Source organism: Agelaius tricolor, unplaced genomic scaffold (genome assembly GCF_023055355.1).
Source record: "Agelaius tricolor isolate 1412-34295 unplaced genomic scaffold, bAgeTri1.0.p SCAF_51, whole genome shotgun sequence".
Classification (NCBI taxonomy): Eukaryota; Metazoa; Chordata; class Aves; order Passeriformes; family Icteridae; genus Agelaius; species Agelaius tricolor.
Genome location: NW_027269311.1, coordinates 687,180 through 706,339, shown reverse-complemented (window position 1 = coordinate 706,339; position 19,160 = coordinate 687,180). Strand labels below are relative to the sequence as shown.

Below are 19,160 nucleotides of genomic sequence, written 5' to 3'. Positions count from 1 at the left end.
TTGCATTATTCAAAATGATTAGTCGTCCAAATTTCTCATGTACATATTGCATTGTTTGAACGTTCTTACGGCATTCATTCCCTTTCTTTATTGTTTTTTAAGAATGAGATGCATGTCTTTTGTTATGAGTATGAAGAAACATCATAGCAAAATAATACATGCAGTGGACAAGAAACTTAGAGCAATTAGGAATAATATGGATACAACAATCAGGAATATTTCAAATAGCAGACAAAGCTAACAACATAGGTGGAATTAGGTAAATAGCAATCTCTGCAATAATGTACCATCATCCCAGAGTCTGCAAACAGCTGACAAACCTCGATTCAGGGGGGACTTGGAGAATTATTTCCAGATAATAATTCCCAAGCTGCCTTTAAAAAGAGTTCAACTGTCATATCTAGAGAGTCAAATTGCCAAGTCAAAACAACTCAAATCTAGTTTTGATGCAGAAAACATCTGGGTCTGTTGGCAATTCCCATCCAGGAAGAGCAAAGGCCTGGCCACCACCCAAGCTTCAAGTGGGAGAGAATTCCCTAAACATCATTTAAAACAAGGCTCTTGAGAATAGCACTTAGGAGTAAAGGTCTAGGGGTGACAGACTAATGAACCATGCAAGAGCTGTCTCCTCCAAAATTTCCTCAGCACAGAGATGCTTTAAACCCAGCAGAATGTTGGAGTGGTTCTGTAATAATAATTGGGGCTGCATCTGATTAGAGTAGATGTCACAATGCCATCAGTTTAGAGGAGGCTTCCCACAAAGCTGAGATATCATTTCTTGGACCTCTGAAAAATACTTAAAAATGATGAGGCAGCACTGGGTCAAACCATAGAGCCAGAGTGCGGAGCCCAGCCAGAGGGGTAGTCTGGTCTGAGAGATACAGAAGCAGCTAGAGAACAAAAGGAGGATCCTGAAATGACACGTGTCTTGTAGCTAATTACACCAAAAGATGGTAAAGCATATGAAAAGCTGGCTATAAAAACAGTAATACAAAGATTGATGTATTTATGACAGAATAAATGCATCAAAGGAAAACACTGAACAGCTCACTAGTAAAATTTATGATACATCAGATTAAATAACAATCAAACCTGACAGAAATTTATTTGGACAGCGCTAGAGCTTAGCAAGAGGAACTTAAACTCAGCCCTAAAAGGATTTCAAATTAAATTCATTATCACCTTAGTAGAACAAAAAGCGCACTCAAGAGAACTCAAATTTAATTACTATTAATACTAAACATAACTGGACCAATAAAAACTGGAATAGAACATTGTTCAAATTTAGTAATATTGAAACTTAACAGAAATTAAATCTACAAAATTTAACAAAAAAACCTTTGCCTTATTTAATTTAACAGAATGTAACTGAGCATTACAATATTGGGCTTTAATTTAACAGAATTGAAATGAACATCCTTAAAAGTTACAGATAATGGCATGATGTAATTTTGTCCAAAGTTATTAACACAAAAAAACTACTTAAAGGTGAATAAGCCATAAGTGAAATAACAGCATGATGGTGCACTGGAAGGATTCATGTTGTAACAAGCATGTTAGAATTATAAGTAAATCAGTTATGAGAAAAACCCACGGTAACTGCAAATTCCATGGAAACAGAAATTCAGTAAGACTTTTTGAAGCGCCGGGTTACTGGAAAATAAATATAATAACGTGCAATTTAGCATATTGCTGAACAACCCAACAGCTTTTTGTGACTGTATCTGGCATCATTTTATATGGCACATTTGTTAGCATTCTTGTTAAAGAAATCAGACCATGTTAAAATTTGATAGGCAATAAGGCGTTGCATTTACCGCTTTTCAATAGAGTTGATAGTTATCCATAGGGATAGTTACAGGCTTTGTTAATTGCTGATTTGTCTTTTTGGTATGTGTTTTTGGTCCGGTCAATTTCTGGCCAATTGTTTTTCAGGCATCTAAAGTAAAATTTGACACAGTACGTGGCCTTGGAGGACCCCAACAGGTCCAATTCTTGGGGTTCCTCTAGAGCATTGGGCAGCATTTTTGTCCACCTGTCCCAAGTATCTGCCAGGTTGGGTCTCTTACCTGTGGTGCGGAGGAGCTCTGAGTTATAGACGGGCCAATCATCTGCTACAAAGGTGTCACGGTTTGACGCCGGCGCAATGCCAGTGCCCCCATGAAAATACATTCTCCCTGGTGTCTGCTGTGAGATGTGACCAGGAATAGGGCAAAGCAGGCTCCAGCTGAGGAATAAAAGGGGAAAAAAAAAAACTTTATTAACTTACAATATATAAAAGAAACACAGAGAACTCAGGATGAAAACCTTCCAAACATTCCTCCTCCCCCCACCAAATTCCCAATACATCACAGTAAGACAAAACCTTGGACTCTCAATTCAGTTACCACCCCTCAGATCACCAACTCTCAGTCCATCACCAGCCTTTAGATAATCAGTTCTCAGTTCATCAAGAAGAGAGGAGTCCCTCTTGTGCCATAGGCTTCCCCTGGAAACACAGTTGAGACCTTTTGTGTTTCCATGTCACACGTCCCACTGCCTGGAGATCATTTGCCATCGTGACATCTTCCTTTCATGCCCAGTGCTCTCACCACTGCACATGGACCAGAGCTGCTTCTAGGGTTCCCCTTTTAAGGATGCTTTGCCCAGTTCCAAAAAAAGCACAGTCTCTCACTTTTGGGACACCTGTCCCTCCCAAATTCAGCCCCTGGGGCCGAGGGGATCTCTGTCAAGAACAGAGATCTTCTTCTTCTTCCCTGAAGATGGAGAGCACAACCACCCTCCTCACCCGTTGTCTCTGTTCACGCACTCCTTCACATAACATCACTGCACTCTCTTGGCTCCAAGCCATTGCCTCCCCCTAGATGCAGTCTCTGTGTCACAGGAAAAAAATGGTTCTGTTCATGGCTATACAAGAGAAGTCCAGCCAAAGGCCATTCCATCACCTCCTCTCAACGAAGATTCTTCTCAACTTCTCTCATGGCCCATTTCCTCTTATCTCATCTCTATCTCTCTTCTCATTCAACTCCAGGAGGATCAGTAAGGTTTCCATCATCCAAGAAAAGGGTTAAAAATCTCAGGCTCTGCCTGTCCAGAACTCCCATGGCTGCCCTGCCGGGCACCTTCTCGCTGCACCCCCCTTCTCCTTTATGGCCGGCCGTGCTGCCTGCATGTGATACTGAATTTCAAGCTGGCACAAGCACAGGCACAGGCTCACTCTCTTTCTCTCTCTCTTTCTCTCTTTCTCTCTGGGGGGCTGGCTGCCCGATGACTCTCCAATGTTCCTCCACCCTTCCATCCTGCAGGGGCCTTCACCTCCCCTCTCTGTCCAAGGCCCGGCCTACCTCACGCGGCCGCATGGCTTCCCCTCCCCTGCCAGCCCGCAGCCGGGCAGGGCAGCTCTGACCTCTTTCACAGACAGAACCAAGAGACCTTCCCCTGGGAGTTCCCTGCTTTTAACTCCCTGTGTTCTCAGAGGAGTATCCATGTCCTCAGTGGCCACACCAGGTGCCAAAATTCAAATCTGAGCACCTATTGGTTTGACAACAGCATCCCAAAAAACTCGCGTCCTTTTCAAACCAGGACACTGGTGGAAAACTATTGCCATTTCTTGAAAGTACTCTAATGACCCAGATAATAAAGATTTGCTTGTATATTATGAAACCAACAGGTATTAACACCTGTGCCAATTTCGAGGCAGACATCATCGAGGCAGTGCCACTTGTGCCCTGAGGTGCCCTGAGCTGGGGTTGGATCTCTCCGAGAGCACCTGGGGGAGAGCAGAGCACCTTGCAAGCTGCAGGTCCCTGACAGCCCCACAGGGCTCCTGTGCCATCAACATCTGCTCTGCTCCAGTGTGAAACAGGGCCCAGCATGGTGCTGGGATCATCAGAGAGCTGAGGTGTGTGCTGGAATTCAATGGCCTCCCCATCCCGCAGCAGCCCTGCATTTCCCTGCTGCAGCCTTGGTCTCCAGCCCAGCCATGGAGGCTCTTTGGGCTCTGGAGTGTTGCTGCAGCCGCCAAGGGCAGCTGAGCTCTGCCTTTGGCACAGTCAGGCCTGGCCAGTGCAGGCCATGCTCAGCAATTGCTTGTGTGTGCCTGGCCTTGCTGTCAGCCCCGGCAGCGGCTGCGTGGCCCCTTTGTGGCCCTGTGCTGGCCCAGCCATGGTGGCCCAGCCCCTGTGCAGGCCCAGCCCAGGCCAGGAGCATTGCGGCTGGGAACGGCCCCTGTGCCGTGGTGCCCACAGCAGCCTTGGGGCTCCGTGCCCCATGGCCTCCCTGCTGGGCAGCCTCTGCCAGCTCCTGCAGTGCCCCTGGCACCTTTGGGGCTGCACAGACAGCCCTGCCCCCGGCTCTGCCGGCCTCTGGGCCAGCAGAGAGGCAGCCAGGGCTGGCCATGGCCGGGAACAGGCCCTGAGCCCTGCAGGAGGATGGAGCTGGGCCACAGCCAAACTCAGCCCAGGCCAAAGCTGGGCTCAGCAGCCAGGGCTGCCAACACATGGGCACAGAGGCTGGCACTGACAAATGTCCTGGGCCCCCTCCCTGCTCTGTCCGTGCCACCAAGGGCACAGAGCAGCCTCCTCTCTGGGCCACTTGCCTGTTTGCAATGCCTTGCACAGGCGCTGGCCCTGCCCCACAAGGCCTGGCCTGAGTCCTGCCCCTGCACGCTCAGCCAGGCTGAGATGGACACTGATGGTTTCTGGGCCAGGCTCTCGGAGCCCAGCCCAGCTCCCTGCAAGCTCTGCCAGCTGCCCTGAGCTCTGGGCAGCACCAAGGGGCTCTCTGAGCCCAGCCCAGCCCAGCCGGCTCTGCCCCCACAGCTCTGCTCAGGCCAGGCTGCTCTGGGCACTGGCCCCACGGCCTCAGCCCCTGCCAAGGGCACAGCAGCAGCTGCAGCTGCCACAGGACTCAGCCCCAGCCATGGGGGAAGGTGCTTGGCCAAGGCCAAAGGAGGCTCCCTGGCTGCCCTGCTCCCCTTGGGCTGAGGTGCTGAGAGCTCTGCAGCCCTTGCTGCCATCCCATCTGCCCAGGGCAGCACAAGAGCCCCGGCCTTGGGGCCCTCAAGAGCTGCTCCTGCTCCAGGCCCAGGGCCCATGCCAAAGCTGGGACAGCAGCCACAAAGCTGTGCCCATTTATGTTCATTGCTGCTCTCATGGGGATGGATCCTCAACCACTTGCAGGCTGCTGATGGATTTTAGTGCCCTGGAGACTTCTTCTTTCTTGAGCTCTTCAGTTCAGGAATTCAGTGAGAAGAGCTCATAAACATTTGTTCAGAATACCTGAACAAGAAAAGGCCCTGGGGAACATTTCAAGTTTTCAGTTCTTAATGTGGTTAATTAGACAGATGACAGAAGTGTACTCAAAGTGAATATACAATAGTATAAAACAATGCAAAGAATACAGTTTTGTTTGGTTAAGTTTTATTTTCCTGTTTATAGATTGATCTCAGCAATGTCCAATTGATATTGATCCCCAGCAGCTTTTAAAGCAGTTTGAACAGATATGAAAATCAAGACCCTTCATGACTGACAATCAATCAGAATTTTTCCCCACCCCCTCCCCAGCATTTCCCTCATCCAGCCCCTGGCACTCCTATGGATCAGGAATGGTGTGGCCAGCAGGAGCAGGGCAGGGATTCTTCCCCTGTGCTCAGCACTGGTTGGGCAGCACCTCGAGTGCTGTGTCCAGTTCTGGGCCCCCAATTTAGGAAGGACATGGAGGAGCTGGAGCGTGTCCAGAGATGGGCAACAAGGCTGGTCAGAGGACTGGAAGAAAGTCTTGTGAGGAGCAGTGTCTGAGGGAGCTGGGGTTGTTTATCCTGGAGAAGAGGAGGCTCAGGGGAGACCTCATCTCTCTCTACAACTCCCTGACAGGAGGGTGCAGCCAGGTGGGGGGTCAGGCTCTTTTCCCAGGGAACAGGGACAGGACAAGAGGACACAGCCTTTTGCTGCACCAGGTAAAGTTTAGGCTGGACATTAGGAAATATTCTCCACACAAAGGGTGATTGGGCATTGGAATGGGCTGCCCAGGGAGGTGGGTGAGTCACCATCCCTGGAGGTGTTTAAGAAAAGACTGGATGTGGCACTCAGTGCCATGGTCTGGGTGACAAGGTGGTGTTGGGTGCCAGGTTGGCCTCGATACTCTCCAAGTTCATTTCCAGCCTGGTTGATTCTCTGATGATTGTGACACTGCAGGGCCTGGGGAAGCAAGGGGCCATTGTGACACTGCGGGGCCTGGTGGCACCAAGAGGACCATGGTGACACTGTGTACGACATGGCAGCACAGAGCCAAGGGGCCATGGTGACACTGTGGGGCTGAATGGAAGCAAGGAGTCCATGGTGACAGTCTGGGTCCTGCAGGAACCACAGAGGCCACTGTCACCCTGCAGGGACTTGTGGAACCAAGGGTCCATTGTGCCACTGCGGAACCAAGGAGACCCTTGGGAGAGCCTGGGGACAATGGAATCAAGGGGCCATTGCTCTATTGCAAGGACTCTGGGAACTGAGGGAACAATTGTGACACTGTGGTGCCCCATGGAACCAAGGGTCCCTGGGGACACTGCAGTATCTTGTGTCACCAGGGCTCCATTGTGACACTGCAGCACCAAGGAATTCATTGTGGCACTTTGAGGCCTCATGGAACCACAGAGGCCACTGTGACCCTGCAGGGCCTTGTGGAACCATGCAGAGCATTGTGACAGAGCAGGACCTGGTGTCATGATGGGGCCATTGTGACACTGCAGGGCCCCATGGAACCAAGGCGCCAGGGCTGCTCCTCAGGGACTCCTGGAATGAAGGAATCATATTTAATACTGTGGTGGCCCTTGGGACCAAGAGGCCATTGTGACACTGTGGAACCAAGGAGAGCATTGCTGCACTGCCAGACCTCATGGAACCAAGGATCCATTGTGACACTGCAGGGCCTGGGGGGAGCAATGGTCATTGTGACACTGCAGGGCCAAAGGATCCATGAGACATTGTGACACCAAGTGATCCCATGGAACCAAAGGGACATTGTGACACTGGGAGGCATCCTGAAATCATGGAGACCCTTGGGACACTCTGGGGCCTCATGGAACCCTGGTGACACCAAGTTGGCTGGGAGTGTGCATCTGCTGGAGGGTAGGAGGGCTCTGCACAGGGCCCTGGACAGGCTGGATCCAGGGCCCAAATCCAACAAGGTGAGGTTTAACAAGTCCCAGTGCCGGGTCCTGCACTTTGGCCACAAGAACCCCTGCTGTACTACAGCCTGGGGACAGAGTGGCTGGAGAGCAGCCAGGCAGAAAAGACCTGCAGGGACTGATGGACAGCAGGCTGGACATGAGCCAGCAGCGTGCCCAGGCCCTGGCCTGAGGCGTCAGCGCTGCCCCAGCAGTGCCCATGGCCTGTCCCTGCTGCAGCCCCGGCACTGCCACCCCCAGGGCTGTGCCCGGCCCCGAGAGCACTCAGGCCCTGCAGCAACACCAGGGCCACCAGGGCAGCGGGGCAGGGCCACGGCAGCAGCACTGGCAACACCAAGTGCTGCTGCTGCTGCTGCTGGGCACAGCTGCTGGGCCAGCACTGATCTGCCCCAGCTCTGCACACAGACATTGCTGCTGCAGCTCCAGAGAAGGCAACACAAGGGCATCTCTGCAGAAAACTCTGCTGGGAGATCCTTTAGTTCCCTTAAAGCCACCGAGAGTGCAGCCCCTCATTGACAGAGTGTGTGGCCACAGGGAAGGTGGAGAGAAACAAAATGAGAAATGGCACGAACAATGACATTTCTTTGTGGACAATAAGAAAAAATTAAAACAAAGGTAAAGAAACTCTAAAATGAAACCAAGAAGTATCAAATATGACTTTTATTACAAGTGATTTGGAAACACTGACCAGCAGTTTAATGCTTCTGAAATTTTCCAGTGATCAGGCTCCTCACTGCAGCCTTGAGCTCCTGGTTCCTCAGGCTGTAGATGAGGGGGTTCAGGGCTGGGGGCACCACTGAGTACAGAACTGACACTGACAGATCCAGGGATGGAGAGGTGATGAAGGGGGGCTTCAGGTAGGCAAACATGACAGTGCTGACAAACAGGGAGACCACAGCCAGGTGAGGGAGGCAGGTGGAAAAGGCTTTGTGCCGTCCCTGCTCAGAGGGGATCCTCAGCACAGCCCTGAAGATCTGCACATAGGAGAAAACAATGAACACAAAACAACCAAATACCAAAGACACACTAACAGCAAGAAGTCCCAGTTCCCTGAGGTGGGATTTGGAGCATGAGAGCTTGAGGATCTGTGGGATTTCACAGAAGAACTGGCCCAGGGCATTGCCATGGCACAGGGGCAGGGAAAATGTATTGGCTGTGAGTAGCAGAGCAGTGAGAAAGCCACTGGCCCAGGCAGCTGCTGCCATGTGGGCACAAGCTCTGCTGCCCAGGAGGGTCCCGTAGTGCAGGGGTTTGCAGATGGACACGTAGCGGTCATAGCACATCACGGTCAGGAGGGAAAATTCTGCTGCGATGAAATATCCAAAAAAAAAGACCTGTGCAGCACATCCAGTGTAGGAGATGTTGCTGGTGTCCCAGAGGGAATTGTGCATGGCTTTGGGGACAGTGGTGCAGATGGAGCCCAGGTCAGCGAGGGCCAGGTTGAGCAGGAAGAAGAACATGGGCGTGTGCAGGTGGTGGCCGCAGGCTACGGCTCTGATGATGAGGCCGTTGCCCAGGAGGGCAGCCAGGGAGATGCCCAGCAAGAGGCAGAAGTGCAGGAGCTGCAGCTGCCGCGTGTCTGCCAATGCCAGCAGCAGGAAGTGCCTGATGGAGCTGCTGTTGGACATTTCCTCTGATGCCTTGGCATGGGGATCTGTAAGAAAAGTAATCATGGAATAGTTGGGTTTGGAGAGGACTTGAAATATCCCAGCACAGGCTGGGGGCACTTTCCCCCCACTGCCTGCCCAGGGCTCTGCTGCCTGGAGCTGTCCCTGCCAGCAGCTGCTTCCCTGTGCCCAGGGCTGGGCCCTGCCAGTGCTGCCAGAGCCCAGCCCAGCCCTGGGGGCTCAGCTCTGCCCTGCAGAGCCCTCCCAGCTCAGGCACTGCCCAGGGGCAGCTCTGGCTCTGCAGGCTCTGATGGAAACATGGTAAAAACCTTGAGGAGCTGTTGGAAAAGCGACACTGATGCTGCCCCTAAGGGCTGATTTCATTTACTGTCTGGTTTTGTAAGACCTCAAAAAAAAAAAAAAATTTCTACCTGAACTGAGGGATGAATATCTATGGGCAATTTCCTGTCCATGCAACCTAGAGAAGTAGATTAATAAAGCAGGATTTTCCCTTTTATTCAGGTCCTCCCTTGCTGTGCTCCCTGTATAACCTACTTGGAAATGTTCTGCAGTTAAATGCCATGCTGGGAGCAGTCCTGAACAATGCAGCATCCTCCCCACACAAGGAGAACACTCCCAAGCCTCACCAGCTGTCTCCTGCCACCCAGATCTTGTCCCCCAGTGCTGGGAGCAGCTGCCAGGGCTGGCTGAGAGCTGTCCCTGGCAGGCAGCAGAGTCCCTGCCCCAGCACAGCGCCCTGGGCTGCAGGACCCTGCTCTGCAGGACAGCCCTGGGCACCCCTGGCTGCTCTGCACAAGAGACAAGCAGAGAATGTACTCACAGGCTCTGCAGGCATTGCCATGTTCCAGCTGCAGGAGATGGCTCCAGGAGCTGCAGCTGCATTGTCCTGCAGCCAGAGGTTCCTGTGCCAAGGGCTGGCAGTGATTGTGCCCCAGGCACTTCTCAGCCCCTTCCCAGCCCTGACTGATTGAAGCTCTCTGTGCCTCTGGGCTGTGCCCGGGCTGGCTGCAGGCAGTGCCCCAGCCCTGCTGGGCTGGCACAAGAGCTGCTCCTCAAGAGAAATGTGCTTTTGAAGCTCTTCTTGGGGACCAGGAGCTGCCTCTGGGCCAGGAGCCCAGCCCAGCTCAGCAGCACAGACACAGCACAAGGACTTTAATCAGCCTCTGGGGCTTTGTGCTCAGGCCCTGGACATCAGTCCCTGAGAGGCAGCTGAAGAAGCCTCTCCAGAACTCCAAGGCAGAATCCAACTCCAAAGTTTCTTCAACTTTTAATGGGTCCCAGAGAGGGACACGACTGAGCAAGTGTCCCCAGGCCCCAGGCAGAGCAGAGAACTGCAGGCAGTGATGACAGGTGGGGACAAAGAGAAGCCAAGTCTTGGTGCCCTGGGGCACAGCAGGGTCTGTGCCACAAGGGCTGGGAGGAGACACCTTGTCCTGAGGCCCTGGGGCCTCCTGGCCCAGCCCCAGCCAGGCTGGGCACTGTCAGCCCCTTGTGCTGCCCTCAGCATCCCCCCCTAGCCCACATCCCAGTGGCCTCAAGGATCTGCTGCAAGGAGTCCCTGGGGAGCCTTGCTCAGCAATGGCCCTGGGGGCTCCTTCATGCTCCCTGCAGGGACTGCAGCTTTTTCAAAGGACTTGGGGTTTGGCTTTTGCCTTGGAGTCTCTGAGAGGTTTGTGCAATCCTGGCCTCCAATTATCTGCTGTAATTAGTCCCTGGAGAGGCTTTGTCAGTAACAACACTCAGTGGGGCTCATTAATGCTTCAGGGTACTCCAGTTATTTCAAGCTACTTGGTGCTTGCGTTTTGCCAAAGACTCTATGAGAAAGATTGTGCAGTTGCAGCATCCAATTATCTGCTTTAATTAGTCTCTTGAGAGCCTTAATCAGTAATGACAATCATTGAGGTAATTAATGCTTCAAGATACTTCAGTTATTTTAAGGTATTTTGTTTTTTCCTTTTGATACAGACTCTGTGAGAAGTTTGTGCAATCATGGCCCCAATTATCTGCTTTAACAAGTCCCTGGAGAGCTTTGTACTGACACTCAGTGGGGCTCACTAATGCTTTGAGATACTCAAGGTTTTTAAGGTACTCGGGATGTTCCTTTTCACTCCGAGTCTTTGAGAGGTTTTTGTGTAATCCTGGCCTCCAATTCTCTCCTCCAAGGACGCCATGAGGAGCCTGTGTTGACCTCAGTGGGACCCATTCATGCTTTGAGACACTTTGGGGTTTTTCCTCTGACTTTGACCCCTGGAAAGGTTTGTGCAATCTCCTCTCAGGCCCTGAGGTTCCAGACTCAGCTCCAAATGCACCACGGGGCTCATTAGGATCAAGCAACTCCTGACAAACCATGGCTCTGCCTTGATTTCCCTCTGCTCTCGTGCAGTTCATCAGGATGATTTCCTTTTACAGGAAATATTTCAAAGAGCTTCTAAGAAATATGTATTCCTATTTTAAAGGGTGTCTTTATTGCTGTTCTTATTACACAGGATGTGATTGCAGCATTCTGTGATTGATATTGATCCAGGGACTCTCCTAAGGAGGTCTGGCTAGGTCAGAGAAGCTTTGCCTTGAGGTCTGACCCAGTGTGGACAACCTTGCTCCACATTCCCCAACCCCATCCTGTCTCTCCTCACTCACCTGGGACCTGCTGTGCTCAGAGAACTGGCTGCACAAAGCCAAAGAGCGGCTTTGCTTCTTTTATTTTTTCAAGCAATCTAAAACTCTTTGAGTTTCCCCATTGCAAACAGACACCCTTCTCACGTGTGTGCCAAGCCCAAGGTGCCACCGAGACCACTCCAGACCTGCCTGGGCCAGCTGTGAGGGTGGATCATCATCCCAGCCTGCACTGGGCCATTGCAAGGGACTGTTGCCATGGACACTGCACTGACCCCACTGCTGGCTTTGGCTGCCATGGCAACCCCCATCAGTTCAGGTTTCCTTGGAAACCAGCCCAAGGAGCCATTTCTGCAGCCAGGTTCCATGGCCCCTTGCCTGCAGAGCTGTTGCTGCCCTGGGCTGCCATGGCAACCCTGAGGACAAAGCGGTGCCGGGGCTGTTCAGGTACAATTGCAGTGACACTCGTTGGTGCCACCAGGTGCCATGGCAACGGCCACAGGGACCCGTTCCTTAGATTGGTGCCAAGGCAACCAATGCCCGGAGCCGGACCTTGCTCAGGGCTGGTGTCAGTGTCCAGGGCCAGAGGGGATCCCTTGCTGGGGGCTGTGCCATGGCCACCTGCCCTGTGCCGCGCTGGCCGCTCGGGCACCAGGAACCAGCAGCCAAGGGCACTGCCAGGGCCAAAGGCCAGGTCAGCCAGACAGAAAGGGGCAGCGCTGGGCACTGTTTCCATGGCAACCGGCACTGGGGGGACACCTGGGTCACCTGTCCTGGCAGTTGCCATGGAAAGCCCTGGCAGGCACTGAGGGCACAGCCCCTGGCACTGAGACACTGCTGGGCCGGGTGCTGAGCACAGCGCTGAGCACGCAGAGATGGTTTTGTTCTTGCTGAGCTGCAGCACAGCCAAGGCCTGTCCTGCCCCTCGTCCAGCCACGCTGGGGAGGGGCTGGGGCTGCGGGGGAGCTTGGCAGGGGACACAGCCAGGACAGGTGACCCCAACTGACCCCGGGCACAGCCCAGACCAGAGCACATCATGCTCAGGGTATGAAGGGGGGGAACAAGGAGGAAGGGGGAATTTTGGAGGGAGGGTTTCTGCCTTCCCAGGTAACACTTAGGCAAGAGGGGGCCCTGTTTCTCCAGTGGGCAGGGTCACTACCAAAGACACAGACACCAACTGAAGGAATTGTGTCATTTATATCATGCACAGCTGCAAAGAATTACAAAAGGATAAGCTCAGCAAAGCACATCAGCATTAGCAAAGAATTACAAAAGAAGCTCAGCAATCCATCAGAACTCATCATTACATTTTGATGACTAACCCCTTGGTCAAACACTAGAGGTGCTTGTGGCAGACAAAGATTCTGGCTGACTATCAAGGTACAACTTACAGACACCTGTAGTACTTTAGTGACACCATTCCTTCATCCATTTTTCTCTATCTCATTTGAGTTAGGAACAAGAATTCTGTTGTCCATGGAGCTGGCACCATGGTAATTCCAGAATAATGCCCCCAGGCCCTTTGCTGTTCAGCTTTACCATGCTGTCTGTGGCTAACAAGGCCTGGGGGGCCCTTTCCCCTCGGGCTGGAAGGGGCCGGGTCCCAGTCCCTGAGGGGCACCCGGGCTCCTGGATGCAATTCCTGTGCAAGTCCCTCAGTGTCACAGCAGCCTTCCCATGGAGCCCCGTGGATCAGAGCATTTCCCAAAGGGGCCCTTGGGGCAAACAGGGAGATTTGGTCTGGCAGCATGTGTAAAACAATATCCTGTCAGATCTACTTGTTCTCACACAGAACACTTGGCTGCAGGGACACATTCCCATTGTTCCTGCCCAGGTTTCAGGACTCAGAGTTGTCTTTCCCAGGTGCTGCTCCTTCAGCTGCCTCGGGAGGGCCATTTGGCCTCTGGACCCACACTCTGGCTCCATTATTAGGGCTGCTGGATCCAAACCCTTTATCTCCACAAACGGTGGTGATTGCAGGTGGATCTCCTTTCTTCACAATCCTTCTTAAAATTGCAATATTGATAACTGTGCTACCCTGTCATGGGGTTGACTAATCCAATCCTGGTCACTATTGTTTAACACAATTCCTTTAATTTCTCCTTGATATCTGCAACAATAACTCCTCCTCTCATGACATGAACACTTTGCAAGGCCAAGCTCGAGTGAGCAGTTATCAAACCAAAGTGTCCTGGAGGAATCTGAATTCCTGTTTCAGTATTGATAGCTCTCATTTGCTTTGAATTTCTCCTAATTAATTCCAATGCATGAAGGCCCAGCCCTGCAGCCTCTGGGCTGGCCCTGCCAGGGGCCATCACAGCCAGAACAATTTCCCAGGCAGTTCAAGTCTCACTGCCCATGGTTGGATTTACAAACTGGGGGCAGCCGTGCACAGCCAGGGGGTTTCCATTTCCCCCGTGGGCCATTGTTAAGGGCATGGAGCACATCTGGGAGATGGGTTCTCCATGGGCAAAGGTTCCCATCTCCTCATTTTTTCAACTGCTTTTGAAACAACCCCTTCACCCGTGCAAAACCTGCAGCTTGTGCATAATCTGGTACATTAAAAACTCTGCAGGCTTAATCACTGAATTTTTCACAGGAACAGACAAAGCACTCTGCATCACAGTATCAGCAAACCCTGTAAAAACAGCCAATTTCCTCTCTTCCTCCTTTTTTCACTGTATACAATCTCACAAAGTTGACCACTGAAATCAGGGTCCTGGCCAATCCTGTTCTGTAGGGTATTTAGTGTTACATCCCTGAGCAGCCAAAGCTACCAAATTAGCATTGTCAGCACTATTTCACATTATTATAATTTTATATGTAGAGAGTGATATAGAAGTACAGATATAGATATGTAGATATAGACATATAAATATTTAAAAATCTATAAATATAAACATGAAGGTCTTATTATACTATAAATACATATACAGTTATTTATTATATTGATATTTCCCTTGCACCAATGCATCTGAGCTCAGGATTAAAACCTTCTTCTCTTGCTCCACGTGGGGGCATTCCAACAATAATTGTTCCTTCTAAAGGTGCTGTTTCCAATGTACTCTTAACAAATTCATCTTTGTCTGCCCAAATCCAAAAGGTCTTTTTCTTTTCCATGTGCAATTTTTGGATGCATTTGAAGCCATCCAGGGGTGCAGCCTCTTTTACCCGACTGCCCCACTGCTCCCACGGGGCTCCAACCTCAGCCCACTCCAGAGCCTGGGAACTCCAGGGAAGGGCTTCCCATCTGGGAATTTTTGATGGCACTGATTCCTCACATTGACATTGAACAAGTGACATTTTGTTGGGATCTGGCCAGACTGGGCCAGTTTTGTTTTGCCAGTGGGCAGGGTCAGCACCAAAGACACAGACACCAAGTGAAGGAATCAGTGTCATTTCCTGCAGCTCAAAGCAGCAAAGAATCACAACAGGAGCAGCTCAGCAATGCACCCAACCATCCCCACCAAAGATTGCCTGCAGTGATTGAGAAAGATCCAGCCCCAGTTACCCTCAGCCTTTACCATCGCCCAGACCCACACAGCAGCTGGGGAAGCTGTCACAGCCAAGGGCTGCAGAGCCACTCCTGGGCACTGGCAATTCCTGCAGGTGCCTCCAGCCACAGCTGAGGCTCCAACCCCGCTGGGAGAGGGCCCAGCTCTGACAGTGCTGAATGGACAAACTGACAGCACTTCTAGTGTGGCTACATCTGGTTTCATCCTCCTCTTGGGTCCCTCCCAAAGGCTGGCCAGGGCCCCAGGAGGAACCAAGGGAGGTGACTTTGACCATTCAGCCTCAAACAAGGCCAGATGTCAGATTTCATGGCCTTTTCCGGCTACTAAATACACAAAGGTCAATACATGTTTCACTAATGAGTGGCTACATCTATCACAGTGCTAATGACCATGCATATTTCATTAGGGAGCAGATACAAAGATAACCTTTGGCTGGAAGGTTCATCCAGAGGCCGCCTTGGGCTCTGGGCCTGCTGTTCAGGCCTCACTCAGGGCTGGTGTCCAGGCCTTGGCACTTCAGGGACGTGCTTTAGTGCTGGGCTTGGCACTGCTGGGTGAGCGGCTGCACTGGGTGAGCTCAGAGGGCTTTCCCAACAGAAAGGATTCTGTGATTCCATGATTCTATCCACTGCATTCAGCTGGGGCTATTTTAGCAGCATTACTTTGCTCCAAAAGTTCCCTCTTGCCCAGCTCCTGTGGCCTGAGGCTTCAGCTCCTTCAGCTCCTGGTGCTGAGCTGCTCATGCTGAACGAGACGACTCGGAGAGAAGAACACAGTCCATGCAATTCCTTCTGGGACACGGAGAGGGGAGGCTGTGCAAACAGGAGCATTGTTTGCTGTGGCCTCCTCTCTGCCCTTCACGCCTTTCAGCGCTTGGAACCAGCCCAGAGCTTTCTCCAAGAGTGCAATGGAGCAGCTGTTCCTGCTCCTGGCTCTGGCTCTCTCCAGTCTCTGACCTTGCCTGCTTCTGTCCCTCGTGCTGTGCCCTCTGTTCCCCAGGGCTGGCTGGCTGCTGCCCAGGACTGTGGCACTGGCACAGATCCAGTGCTCCATACCCTCCTTTCTGTGCCCTTGGAGCTGCCTGGGCACAGCAGCCTTTTCCATCTGCAAGCTCCCCATGGACAGGGAGTGCCCAGCTCCGTTCCCTGCACAGCCTCCAGGAGCCCAGGGCTGCCATCTCAAGTCCCTGCTGGCACTGGGGGCTCCCAGGTGCCTCAGGCTGCTGTGACCCCGCTGCACACGGGAGGGAACAGGGGCAGGGGCTGTGCTGAAAGTCAGCTCCATCTGCTGCTGCTGCTGCTGCTGCTGCTGCTGCTGCTGTGGGGTCATTTGTGCAGCCCTGGCCCAGAGTCAGGGATCAGATCCTGCCAGTCTCTTCCAGCCCTGGCTGCTCAGAGTTTGGGCCTTGGAGCCTCAGGTGGGCAGAGGCAGCTGCTCCTGGTCCCTCTGTGTGCCCGTGTTCAGCAGTGCTGCTCCATCAGTCTGTGCCCAGCAACGGGGAAAAGCCTCAGCCCTGCAGGGCCAGGAGCTGCCGGGCTCTGCCTGAGCAGCTCAGCCAGCAGGAATGGAGCTGCTCCACATGGGAACCAGGAGCAGAGGACATTCCTTTGATAGGACATGTTTTCTATTTAAAGGAAAAAAAAAGGGAAAAGGGAAAAAAAAAGGTAAATTGTAAAAGATAAGAATAAAATCCAAGTGTTAGTAAAAAAAACCATAACATAATATTAGTGAAAAAAACAAAACATAAATCCAAAGTTACATTCTTTGCATTAAGAGGTACATGATCTTTTGAAAAAGAGAACTCAGTTATTTACATTGTAAATCTGCTGATGGCATGGATCCATCTTACTGACCTCAGCAGCCTTTTAAAAGGTTTTGGGCTTTGTTTCCAACATTGCTATTTTTGATTGTGCTCGAAGCAAGAGGAAATTGCTTTGTGCCCTTCCAGCTCCAAGCAGGACTGGGAATGGAAACTCTGTCAAACCCCAAATCCTTTAGAAGATGCCCTTCCTTCTCAGCCTGGAAATGAGCTGCACAGTCCCTTTGAAACTGTCAGGGATTTCTTAAAGACACAAAGTACCACTGACAGCTTTTTGCTCTGGTTTGGAGGTGCAGAAGGGCAATTCTCCATCCACCTGCTCCAGACTGCACTGCCTCAGGAGCACGGCCCACTCGCCAGCTTTGGCCCACTCGTGGCACTTCTAGAGGAGGAAGAAAGTGCAACTGCACAATTCCAGCCAATCAAGAAGGAAAAATGGGACAGACAGAACATCCTGGGGAGATGCAGGCATTCAGCTGGGACTGTGGAGAGTTTGGGTCCTTGCCAATTGGATGTGTGTCCCCAGCTGCAATCTCTGGGCCTGCAGCAGAGTCTCACTCAGCTGCCAAAGCAGAAAGCTCAGGCGCTGTGCTCGCAACAGGCTCGTCTGATGCAGAGCTGTCAGAGCAATGTGAGGGCAGAGCCAGCCCAGCTGGGCCCAGGGCTGAGCCCAGCAGAGCCCTGGCAGAGCCCAGAGCAGCCTCAGCAGCCGCAGAGCCCGGCTGCAAGGAGAGAAAGCAGAAAGCGCCCGTCAGCTGAGGGCTCCTGTGCCCTTGTGCCAAGGCCTGCGGTGCCCAGGCCGTGCTGGCTGTGCCCAGAGCTGTGCCCAGAGCTGCCCATCCCTGCTGCCTTTGGCAGCAGAGCAGGAGGGCAGCACATGTGCGCAGCCTGCAGCCAGCCACGGCACATCCAGCCCTCAGCAGCTGCCCAGAGCAGGATGCTCCTGTGCTCGCTGCCATCTCCCAAAAGCTCTGATCCCACCCTGCCAAGCACACAGGGACCCACCTCACGCCAGCCACGGCTGCAAGAAAAGCTGCTCCCAAACCATGGCCTCAGCCTTCTCCAAGGGCACGGCCCATCCACACCACAGCTGCTCCCAAGCACTGCCCCATCCAGACTGGACCACCTAGAACGCTTCCTCTGGAAAAACAAGCAACACATTCTTGAAAAGAGATTAGATGCAAAAAGGGAAAGCAAGAAAAACGGGAAAAACTCTTATCTCTGTCAGGGCCTTGAGGAAGGCCCAACTCCTACATGGAAGGGAAAAACCCAGCCATGGCTGAGGGAAGCCCACACTTTCTCTCTTCCCCCCTGCACTGCCCCCAAAATCACAGTGATCCCAAAGCAAACAAGGGCAGCTGAGCAGCCCAAGCCCTTCCTTGCCTGCACAGCAAAGCAGCCCCTGCACAGGTTCTGGAGTCCCACCTCTGCTCCCACCATGGGGCTTTGTTTGTGTCGGGCTGGCTGCCCCAGTCCCAGCCCCAGCCCCAGCCCGGGGCACGGTGGGTGCTGGGGGCTGTTGGCAGGGCCAGGAGCCCACTCCCATTTCGTACCCAGCCCAGCCCATCCCCACAGCCCTGCCAAAAAGCAGCTGGGCAGCGACTGAAGGATGAGTTGCATCTGCCCCAGCAAAGGGGGAACCTTTGCTTCCCTGCCAGGCTGGGCCATGCCCAAATCAGGCAGAATTTCCCCAGGTGGGGACTCATCTGCAAATTCCCTGTGGAGCTTGGCTTTGAAGAAGGTGCCAGAATCAAAGTCCATCACCTTCAGCCTCCAGTGGCCAGGCTGAGGAAGAGCTTGTCATCCTTGGTGTCATCCTGGCTGTCTCCAGCAGCAGCAGCAGCAGCAGCAGCAGCAGCAGCAGCAGCAGCAGCAGCAGCAGCATCCCCACCCGGTACAGCTTCTCCAGGGGCTCCTGCTCCTTCCCTGGGGGGAGACCAGGCTCTCAGGGCTCTGCCCAGGGCCCCAGCTGTCAGGGAACCAGGACAAGCAAAACCAGCTTGGATGGCGGCCACCAGTGCTGGGCAGAGCAGCTCAGCTCCAGCACAAGGGCTGCATGTTCCCATCCCATGGCCCCGGTGCAGTGACACAGGCAGCACAAAAAGGTCTGGGTTCCTCTGCTTCTCATTGCCAAGGCATGTGTGGAGCTGGAACTTACCAGGGCCCTGGATACTCCAGGGACCTGGAGAACCATTCCCAGCAACTGGGAAAATCCTAGGTGCTCCATCCACCCATAGATGAGGTCTCCAAATTTGCTCCGAAAGCAGGTCCAGCTTTTAGAGGCCAAAAAGAGCAAGTCCAAGTGACTTGATGATATTTTTAGCCCAGAAAGCCCTGCTGCTGATGGCACACTTCACAATCAGCACGGCACATAGCTAGGCCAAAGCCCAGACCTCTGCTGGGAG

General features: G+C 52.6%; 2 protein-coding genes across 2 annotated transcripts in view; one reads left to right on the top strand and one right to left on the bottom strand.

The window, feature by feature from the left end:
* The window catches only part of LOC139604468 (zinc finger protein 391-like), a 200,497-nt gene that overhangs the window by 100,465 nt on the left and 80,872 nt on the right, over positions 1-19,160 (top strand). The gene's annotated exons all lie outside the window — the stretch shown is intronic.
* On the bottom strand, positions 7,876-8,808 carry LOC139604447 (olfactory receptor 14J1-like). Its single transcript, XM_071455602.1, has one exon. It carries the CDS (start codon positions 8,806-8,808, stop codon positions 7,876-7,878), a length of 933 nt encoding a protein of 310 aa, XP_071311703.1.

Bases quoted from the DNA above. Each gene is read 5' to 3' on its own strand.
- LOC139604447 (XM_071455602.1), bottom strand. From the start codon at position 8,808: ATGTCCAACAGCAGCTCCATCAGGCACTTCCTGCTGCTGGCATTGGCA.